This window comes from Emys orbicularis, chromosome 2 (genome assembly GCF_028017835.1).
Source record: "Emys orbicularis isolate rEmyOrb1 chromosome 2, rEmyOrb1.hap1, whole genome shotgun sequence".
Classification (NCBI taxonomy): domain Eukaryota; kingdom Metazoa; phylum Chordata; order Testudines; family Emydidae; genus Emys; species Emys orbicularis.
In genome coordinates this window covers 143,585,391-143,595,685 of record NC_088684.1, presented here as the reverse complement: position 1 = coordinate 143,595,685, position 10,295 = coordinate 143,585,391, and the positions used below count along the sequence as shown (strand labels likewise).

Here is a 10,295-nt window from a genome sequence, read left to right as displayed (position 1 = left end):
AGGCCATTTCATGGACAGCAAAATGTCCATTCCAGGCGATCTCTTCCTGCCTGAGCAGCGCCTGGGTGGCTCTATAGATTGCAGGCCCGCAGTGTCTGAGAGCAGGGCAGTGCTGTGTGTACAGATGGGAAACTGAGGCACAGATCTAAATGACTTACTCGAGGTCCCCCAAGGCCTCTGTGGCAGAACTGGCATCCCGGAGTAGCAACTGAACTGCTGGGCAGCCCTTCCTCACAGTGGTGCTTCAGGTGATGAGATTTCTCCGGGTGCCTCCTCGTCTCTCACGCCAGCTGGTACCCTCTTGTCTGTGTCTTTGCAGCTCCCCTCTGAACGCTGCCCTCTGTGGATGCTGCTGCTTTTCCCACCAGGGCTGCTGGTCCCAAGAGCCCGCACCCACCTGTGCTTTGAGATCGAGGCAAGCCATGGCTCTGACCCAGCGGGACTCTGCCACCCGCATCCTGCTGGCTGAGGAGAAGTTGCTCCAGAGAAAAGTACGGGATCCCTTGGAGGGAGGGTACCGCTCTCCCTGCCGGGGCGGGAAGGAGCTGTAACCCAGAGGAGGGGGATAAAGGACACCGAGTGTCACTTCTGTGTATCCAGATGGGACCGGCACTTGGGATCTATTCAGATCATAGAATATCAGGGTTGGAAGGGACCTCAGGAGGTATCTAGTCTAACCCCCTGCTCAAAGCAGGACCAATCCCCTGACAGATTTTTGCCCCAGATCCCTAAGTGGCCCCATCAAGGATTGAACTCTCAACCCTGGGTTTAGCAGGCCAATGCTCAAACCACTGAGCTATCAGTGGGAGTCGGAGCAGGAGCGATCCTAGGGGCTGCAAAGGCTCCAGAGCCTGCAGTGAGCGTCTGTGTTATTGCAAGAGGCACCACATGACAGCGAGTGCTGAAAGCCTTCGGTCTCACTGGCTGGATGGGTCCCCAATCCAAGGCTCATTCTGTTGCAGACGAGGGCTGAGATTTTCTCCGTTGCCTAAGGGGTTTAGCGTCCACGTTCCCATTCAAACGAAGGGGAATTGAATATCCAAATCCACTTGGCTTGGCAAGCCTCATTCTTCACACCTAACAACCAGGGTGAGCGGGATCCTCTGAGACCAAAGAGGGGGCAGCAGGCCTGCTGGGGCCCTGCCAGGGAATGAATTTCCCTGGGCCAGGCCATTTCTACCCAGAGGGGACAGACGAGTTGTCCCACAACGTCCTGCGGCAGGGAGCCTAGAGTGCTGCCGAGGGTGCCGGCTGCTATGAACCATGGGCTATGTCCCCAGAAGTCTTTGTGGCTGGGTGCAGTACCAGCATGGGGAGGGATAGCTCAGTGGTTTGAACATTGGCCTGCTAAACCCAGGGTTGTGAGTTCAATCCTTGAGGGAGCCATTTAGGGATCTGGGGTAAAAAAATCAGTCCTTAGTCCTGCTAGTGAAGGCAGGGGGCTGGACTTGACGACCTTTCAGGGTCCCTTCCAGTTCTAGGAGATGGGATATCTCCATATATCATGGACAGGAAACGTGCCCGCAGCACATGGAACCTAACTGCAGCTCTGCGGTGGGGTTGCGATCTCTCAAAATCGGGGGTAGCCAGGTGACTCCCCCATGATCAAAGCTAGGTGGCAGTGAAGACCCAGCCAAAGTGATTTAGGAACTTGTCTCCTGGAAAGGCGATGGGGCTGCAAGCTTTTATTTCCCATTCTGGGGTTTCGGGTGGGCGGGAGGTTGGAAGAAACAGGCTTTGTTTCCTCTCTTCCTCAGATGAAGACCTGGCCTTCGGGCTTTGGGGTGAAGCTGGAGATCATCACCCCTTTTCTGGGAAAGTACCGCCCGTTCGTGGGGCGCTGCTGTCAGACCTGCACCCCGAAGAGCTGGGTAAGGAGGGGAGATCGGAAGAGGGAGGGGATCAGCCTGGTGGTGGTTGGTGGCTTCTGCTTTCACAAGGGCTTTCATAAGGGCTTACCCCTAGAGTTGGTCCCTCCTGGGCAGGGCTAGGGCAGATTGGCAGGGGCAATCTTGTGAATCTGTGAATCTTGTGCCATCGCTACACAGAAGCCTCCAGTCTCTGGGTCTTCCCAGCTGCCACCTTTCACCAGCACCAAAGCAGATTCTGGCCTCTGGGCAGCACCTGGTGCTGCCGGCAGCTGCCGGGCAAAGAGAGAAGGAACTCGCCCTCCCAACGCTGGCAGGGATGGAGGGTTCCTGGGTTATCCTTGGCAGAGGAGTGAATTCCCAGGGGAGAAGGGGGGGCCCTGCTATTCAGGGTGTGTTTCTACTAACGGCCGTGCCTCTGATTGCTTTCAGCAATCCTCCTTCCACAAGCATCTTCCCTCCCTGGGCTTTCACAATGTTCTCCAGGTGACGGAGGAAGACACCAGGTGAGTGTTGGAGGGGGCTGGAGAAGGGGTGCAGGGTAGGAGAGGGTTGGAATGGGGCGATTTTCTGGGCACCACTCTTCTCACGTTATCTCCATGCTGGAGATGTGGCCTGAGCCCAGTCCTGGCAGCCAGGACTCCTGGGTTCTATCCCCAGCCCTGCACGGACTCGCTGGGGGATCTGGGGCTGGTCGCTTCTCCCGCCGAACAAAAGCAAGAATAATATTCATTTCTCTACCTCACTGGAGTGATGGGAGGATTCATAAGTTAGACTAATTAGCAAGTGAGGCTAATAACAAATCGCTTTAAGGATTGTTTGTAAAGCCTTTTGAAAGCTGCAGGCCCATCAAGACTAAGTGTTATTAACAGCGGAGAGGAGAGTATTTGATTCATTCCCATCCGCCCACCCACCCCAATTTCATGTAACAGCCGCAGCAAAAGGGGGCTAGAGATTCAACCGAGTAGTTAGTTGTTACCAAAACGTGTAGATTCCCACTCTGGTGTGGAAGGTTGTATTCAGAGATCAGAGTTTTCATTCTGATCCCTTCCCTGGGACTGGTGGTGGTGAAGCACTGGAATGGGTTCCCTAGGGAGGTGGTGGAATCTCCTTCCTTAGAGGTTTTTAAGGTCAGGCTTGACAAAGCCCTGGCTGGGATGATTTAGTTGGGGTTGGTCCTGCTTTGAGCAGGGGATTGGACTAGATACCTCCTGAGGTCCCTTCCAACCCTGATATTCTATGATTTGTGAAATGCTTACAAAACATTTTGGGTAGGGCTGCCCAAGCTGTTTCTAGCCCTGGCAGTTTGTGTGACGGAGGACGTTAAAAACGAGGTGATTCTGGTTCCTTTCCCCTGCACTCTCATGTGCACGCACTTGAGAGTGCAGGGATCTGGACGTACGCACAGTAGTGTAGCTAGCGGGGTGCAGGGGAAGCAGCCGCTTCCCCCGCCTTTCCAAAAGCGGCCGGAGGAGCGGGGGGCGGGGGGGCGCGGCATGCAGCCCGGCAGCCGCAGCCAGAGGAGTGAGGGGGGGGCACAGGCTGGCGGCCCGCAGCGCGGCCGGCAGCCATGGGGGGGGCATCCTGCAGTGGGGACCCCCCACACCCATCTCCAGACTGCGCCCGGACCCTGCCGTGGGCCGGAATCACAGGGCTTGCTCGCGGCACGAGCCCCAGGGCTCCCGCAGGGATGGGCGGCCCGGCTGCAGAGCCCAGGCGCTGGCCACGGAGTTCTTCAGCTGCTTGAAGAGCAGGAAGAGCAGGAGGCCGAGGAGGAGGAGCAGGAGGAAGAAGAGCGCCAGGTAGAGCAGCAAGTTGAACTCCCACCACGCCATGCTGCCGCTGCCAGGGGAACCCGAGCGGGAGGAGGGAAGTTGCTCAGTAGGGGAGTCTCTTCCCCCCGCACACACGCTGGGGATGCACCGGCAGGGCAGAGCGGGGGCGGGGCGTGACAGGTGTGAGGGTTTCCTGGGCAGGGCTCGGCCCGCTGGCTGGAGGGCGAGCCGCCGAAACACGCCCAGCGCAAAGTGAGTCCTAGCGCAGTAAAGAACAGCTGCCTGGACAGGGGCCCGCAGGCTGCAGCTCCCCGCCCACCTCGGCGCGTCCGAGCCCCTGGGCAGCGCTCGGTTGCTGCGGGAGCAGGGGCGAAGGCATCCCGAGCTCTCTTCCCCCTCTTCTGGTCATCGTGGTGCAGGGGGCGATCAGTGAGGGGCGCAGGCAGGTGTAGCGCACGAGAGGCAGCTCCAGCTCTGACCCTCCCGGACGGACCAACGCTTGGAAACGATCCACTGAAAACAGTCCCGGCTTGCTGCGAAGCCCCCCAGGCGGAGCTGCTGGCTCTGGGGCCACGGAACAAAGGGCAGCCCCAGCCAGGGGTGGGTCAGGGCCGCTGGCACCGCTCACATGAGGCAACTTCCAGGACGGGGAGAAATCGCTGTGCTGAACCTTCTCCGTGTCACTAGGCAGAGCCGGGCTGCAGCTGTCCGGAACAATTTTGCATTGGGAAATAAAGTCTTCGCAGGCTCATCACTGTCAGTTTTTGGGGAGGGGGCGGGTTGCCCTTTCCTCGGAAGCCTTTGGTTTCTGTTCTGGCCCCTCTCATAGACTAGACACTGGACCAGCTGGCCCCCTGAGCTGATCCAGGATAGTTCCTAGATTCTGAACAGAGATGATTTTTCTTCTGGCCTCAGTGTAAAAGGGGCCCTGCTTAGCTTCAAATCTAAAGGGTGGGCATTTAATCACTCCACTGCCCTGATTAAGCTGGGATACAGTGAAAATGATTCATAGCTTGAATGGCTCCAGGTGGGCACGGCCGGAGGAGCGGGGGTGGGAATGGGCGGTGCAGCCGGAGGAGGAGCCATGGGGGGGCGCAGAGCGGCCAGAGGAGGAGCCATGGGGGGGCGCAGAGCGGCCGGAGGAGGAGCCAAGGGGGCGTGGCCAGAGGAGGAGCCAAGGGGGGCGCCTTTTTTATGTTTGCTCCCCCTCCTCTTAGAAGCTGGCTACGCCACTGCGTACACATGTCCAGCTCTTCGGCTGATGTCAGTCATTGGCTTCAATGGAGATTGCTGGAGCTCCCCTGATTTACACTGGTGGAGGGTTTGTCCCCTGATGTTTAACTCTCCAAATGCTGATTTTGGAGCATGCGGCAGCTCCTGCCAATTTCTGTGGGATCCATGTCCGTTCAGCGCTCTTGCAAATGGGGTCACCGTGCTTCCCGCTGCTTGAAACCTCACAGCTCCAGCTTTCGAAGGGGTTTAAATAATTCATCTCGCCTCGTAGCATTTCACGAGTTACGGATGCTAAAACCAGGTGGGCGATGGGAACGCAAGATAGTAACCAGACGTTTGTGATGTTTAGTGTCTGATATCTTGTCAGAGCCATGGGCAGGTGAGAAATGGAACCTCTGTCACTGGGATTCCAGTATTTCTAGTGGGGTTCAGTCGTCATTTCTTGCCCTGGTGGCTTGCAAAATGTTGGGTATTAACGAAGTCCTTTTGTCTCTTAGCATTCCCTGGTACTGATTGAGGACTGGACGCCTGATTGGAGACCTGATGCCATCAGGAATCTTGCATCAGTCTCGGGTGATGTTAACAGGACACTGGCGTGGGTCTTGGTACAGTGAAGTGCAAAGTTTATATCAGGAACGTTTGCCCTTCATGAGATCCAAAGTGAGAGCGGGGAAATGCCTTTTCTCTCCCCGCCAATGCAGGGACATCCTAGATGTTCTCCTTTCCTAGAAGGAAGCTCCGAGACCTGTGGTTTCATGGTTGAGAGAGAGAGATCCCTAAATCAATACGGTTTTTAGATGTTTTTAGCATGGGAGCGTCACTTCTATACATACAGGCACTTGGTTTTTCTCTAGCTCTTTTCCTCCTTAGATCTCAAAGCGCTTTACCAAGTACCATTAGTCCCATTTTACAGATTGGGAAATTGAGGCGCAGCGGCCACGGTGTCCATAAATGACCAGTAAACTTGGGGCCAGCTCAATTTTTGGGGCCCCCACCTTGAGGCTTGTGAAAGGGGCCTAGTTTTGAGAGGACGGGTGTTTGGCCCTTTGTGAAAGTCAGGCCCAGAAATGAGGAATCTGCAGTCAAGTTGGTTTTGAAAAACTTGGCCAGAGAGCTGAGCTGATTCGGCAGGCTAGTGGCAGAGCAGAGACTAGAACCCAGGTCTTCTGGTTCCCAGTTCAGCGTGCGATCCACTCGACCATGCTGCAGTAAAAGTTATCTCAGCTATCATTTGGCTGGAGGTCTGGCAAGTACCAGTGCATTAAGGATTAAATACTGAGATTAGACTCGTTCCAACACGCGCTGACCTACGTCAATCGTTCCCGGAAGGGAGGACGTCGCAAAGGAGGGATGGGCTTGTTAAAAAAATGAAACACTTGAACGAGGGGACATGTCCAGGGACTGATCCTACACCATTAAGGAAAGGCTCCCAATGGGGAAGCAGTGTTTCCTAGTGGGTAGAGAAGTAGCCTTGGATGCAGGAAACCTGGCTTTGTTCCCAGCTCTGCCACTGGCCTGCTGTGTGATCTTGGGCAAGTCACGTCCCCTTTCGGTGCCTCAGTTTCCCCATGGGGATAATGATTCTGGCCTCCTTTGAGATCTACATATGAAAAGTGCTATATACAAGTGCTTACAAGTATTAGTAGTACCCTGGAAGGATATACCTGGATTATGGAATGCATGTAATGTATCACATGTCCATGGGTTCCGTAATTACCTAGCGGAGTGTGTCTCTCTCTCTCTCTAGGTACAGGGGCTGGCTGGTAAGAAGACTCTGTTACTTCCTTGCGATCCTCGAGTGGAAAGTTGATTCTGAGACCCCGCGAGATCTCCAGGAGAGAATCTTCCGCAGCAAAAGGTATCGTTCCTCATGTGAGAGCAACCTGAGGTTATTTACCCTACGGGCTGGCACTGGAGTTTTGCTCTTATCTCCCCTCCTTTCTCAGCTGTTCCCCATGCTATTCCAACCCTATGTCTGGATCCTGCCTCCGGGTCTGTGTTCTGACTGCAGCCCTTGTCACCTTCAGAATAAAGTAGAACTGAGTGCAGGATCCAGTGACATGGGGCTATAAACCTCAGGCCAGGGAGGGCATCTGAATAAGGACTCCTGGGTTCTATTCCCTATCCAGCAACTTATGCCCTCTCCAGCAGGACGCCAGGGCTGTGCTAACTGTTAGGTGGGGCTGGTTTAAAAAATTTTGATCAACATTTTTTTGGATGGAAAATTGGTTTTTTGATTAACTGAATATTTTTGTGAAAAGTGTCTGCTTTCCTTGGAAAAGTTTTATTTTTGCATCAAAAATCTGGATACTCGAAAATTTGAAATATTTTGCATCTGAAATGTCGCTGTGGTGCCTCATAGGAGTTGTGGTTCGGTTACCTCTTGCTCCTATCCGCCTCCATGGGACAGGCGCTCTGGCTGGACTTCAACTCCCACGATGCACCATGGCAGTGCGACTGCCAGGATGTCCCGCCTCCAGTCCCCAAGCAGGGACACTGGTGCATCATGGGAAATGTAGTCCAACCAGGGAGCCAGGCCTCTAGAAGAGAATAAGAGTGTGAGGTACCTGAACTGGCCTTTTGTGGGAACTCCAGTCCTTTCTTGACCTCTAGCAGACGTGCTGGTATAGACAGGGGCCCCTGCTACTTGTATCCTGCTCAGAGCATCTCTGCTCAACACAGTGGTTCAGATGTTGATGGCTGCCCTGCCCTAGTGCCCTTGCCATATTTAGGCCTGGCAGAATGTGTGTTTTTATTTTTTTTTATCATTTTGATGGCTAATATAATGTTTATCTTTAAGCATTTTTTTTTTCAATTTTGGATTGAGTTAAATTTTCCCAGTTGCTGGAGAGAGAGTGCAAGTTGGAGGAAAATCCTCCATGTAGAGAAGGCACCCAAGCCAGGCGACCTAGAGTCTAGTCCTGGCTCTGTCCTTGAACTGGGCAAGTCACTTCCCTTTGCCTCAGTTTCCCCATCTCAGAAATGGGGAGTCATAGCTCGAAGGGATCACTGCTGTGACGAGCACAGTGTAAGCGCCTGAGTGCAGTAGCGGGGCTACGAACATGGAACAAGAGAGGCATTGTCCACTGTCCAGCATGGCTCACTCTGCTGTTCTACACCCAGCCCGCAGTCTTGGGCTAGTCTCTGTACCCTATAGCTATGCTGGGATGACTCCCATGTGGACACCCTTATTCGAAATACCATGGCCTTGTTTCCGTTCAGCTTATATCACTTTGGGCACATATACGATTTTTCAGTTTTGAGCCCTCCGCTAACCTGAAATAAGTCTATTCTGAACGGGCGTGTCCAATCACGGGGAGTTATACTGGTGTAACGATACCAACATAGCTTATAAAGCCAGAAGGGACCGTTGTGATCATCTCGTTTGATCTCCTGTTCAGGGCCGGCTCCAGCTTTTTTGCCGCCCCAAGCGGCGAAGAGGAAAAAAATAAAGCCACGATCGGCGGCACTTCGGCGGCTGCTCTACCGCCGCTGCTTCATTCTTCAGCGGCAATTCGGCGGCAGGTCCTTCCCTCCGAGGACTGAGGGACCCGCCGCTGAAGACCCGGACGTGTCACCCCTTTTCATTGGCCGCCCCAAGCACCTGCTTCCTGCACTGGTGCCTGGAGCCGGCCCTGCTCCTGTTTAATACAGGCCAGAGGACTTTTCTGAATTAATTCCTCTTTCATGTGAGCGTATCTTTTAGAAAAATAGGTATTCAGTTGAAAAATGCCAGTGACGGAGAATCCACCACAAACACTTGATAAGTTGTTCCAGTCGTTAATAACCCTCGCTGTTCAAAACGTACGCCTCCTTTCTAGTCTGAACTTGTGTATGTTCACCTCCCGACCCCTGGTTCTTATTATCTCTGTCTGTTAGGTTGAAGAGTTCTTTATCAAAGGAATGCTGGTAAATTTTCCTGTGTAGACAAGCCCTTGCCCTGTGCCTCTCTTCCCACATGTACAAGAGAGAATTAATGGGCCAGAGTCTCTCCTGGCGTAACATTAGTGGATCTGTGCTGTTTTACGGCCCTTTGTTTGTAATGTGTTTTGTGAGCCTCTGATGACAGGCCCTGTAGCAGGGGCAAAGAAAGATTGCGATATCTCAGGAATATTTTCACAAAGGGCCCTCTGTCTATACTGATGTCCTACTCTCATCTGCATTTATTTAGCACTTCTCTGGCATTTCCCCCCCCGCACTTACTCTGATAAATTACGAGCTGCGAGTTTGTCTTTGATGTCAGGCTGAGAGGTTAGATGACTAAAGCAACAGTGCAGAAGTTGAACTGGTGGGAGCAGTGCGCTGGGAAAGGCGTTGTTCTGATGATTCGCTTTTCAGCCCCGAGCTCACAGACAGGGGAGCAGTCCTGTAGACCACAGAGGCACGTGATAAATTGAGTTTATTCAGTGTCCTCTAGAATAGAATCTATCAGTGATGATATCACAGCAGCACCTAGTGGGCCTCACTGAGATCCAGACCGCATTGTGCTAGGAGCTGTACAGACACAGAACAGGAAGATGGTCCTTGCCCCAAATTGCTGACAATCTAAGTATAAGACAAGAGACAACAGGTGGAGACAGACGGTCAGGGGAATACAAGGAAACAGAGACATTAATGGTCAGTCTGATGGGGCCGTGGTGTGATCATTGTGGTTTGAGCGCCTTTCACAGGGATGGTGCTACCTCCCCAGCCAGTAGGTGTATCCCTTCCCCTCGCAGGGTGCCGGATGGGGACGGGGAGCTCCAGATGGAAACAGCTGTCAAGAAGGAAAATGATACTGAGTGTTTAGTAGCAGCAGAACTCCTGGGCACCTGTCAGTTGCAGGCAGGGTGTGGTTAACTCCCTGCTCCAACCTGGCTGCTTAAGAGACAGCGTTGGGCCCAAGCCTGCTGGATTCAATGGGGTCCCCACTGACTGCCAGGGGCTTTGGATCAGGCCTTTCCGGATGGATGCTCCTTTTGCAGATGGGTCAGGAAGGAAACGAGCCAGCACCAGCGTAGCGACAATTGTTCTGAAAGCGTTAATTCAGCCAGGCTGATCCCGAATCCTGTGCTCTGTGTCTCTGTCTGGTCTGCAATACGTCCCCTTTGGGCCTGACGCAGAGCCTATGGGACAACACCCCGGGCTTTACCTGCCCTTTGGCCGGCAGCGAACTGGTGTCTGGGGAAAGGCAGACAGGCCGGTGTGGGGGGGAGCCCGGTGTGAGCAGAAACCTCAGGGAATGTTTGGGGAGGCAGAATATAACTGACTGCAGCTGGAATTTGGCCAGGACATTGGAGTTAGCCGCCCTGCTCTTGGAGAGCTTATTCATTGATTTCTCATCTGACAACAATACAGTGTCACCCTAAATCTGTCCCCGCCTGGACTAGAACCCAGATCTCGTCTGTGCCCTTTGCTCTGCCCGCCAGAGACGCTGCGG

The 10,295-nt window shown here is 53.7% G+C and overlaps 1 protein-coding gene across 1 annotated transcript in view; it reads left to right on the top strand.

Moving 5' to 3' along the window:
* Positions 1–422: 422 nt before the first annotated feature.
* Positions 423–10,295, top strand: part of LOC135874553 (glycerol-3-phosphate acyltransferase 2, mitochondrial-like) — a 33,136-nt gene continuing 23,263 nt past the window's right edge. Inside the window, exons 1-4 of the mRNA XM_065399427.1 lie at positions 423–491; positions 1,758–1,871; positions 2,301–2,374; positions 6,624–6,734. Coding sequence (XP_065255499.1) covers positions 423–491; positions 1,758–1,871; positions 2,301–2,374; positions 6,624–6,734 — 368 coding nt within the window. The remainder of the gene's footprint in view (positions 492–1,757; positions 1,872–2,300; positions 2,375–6,623; positions 6,735–10,295) is intronic.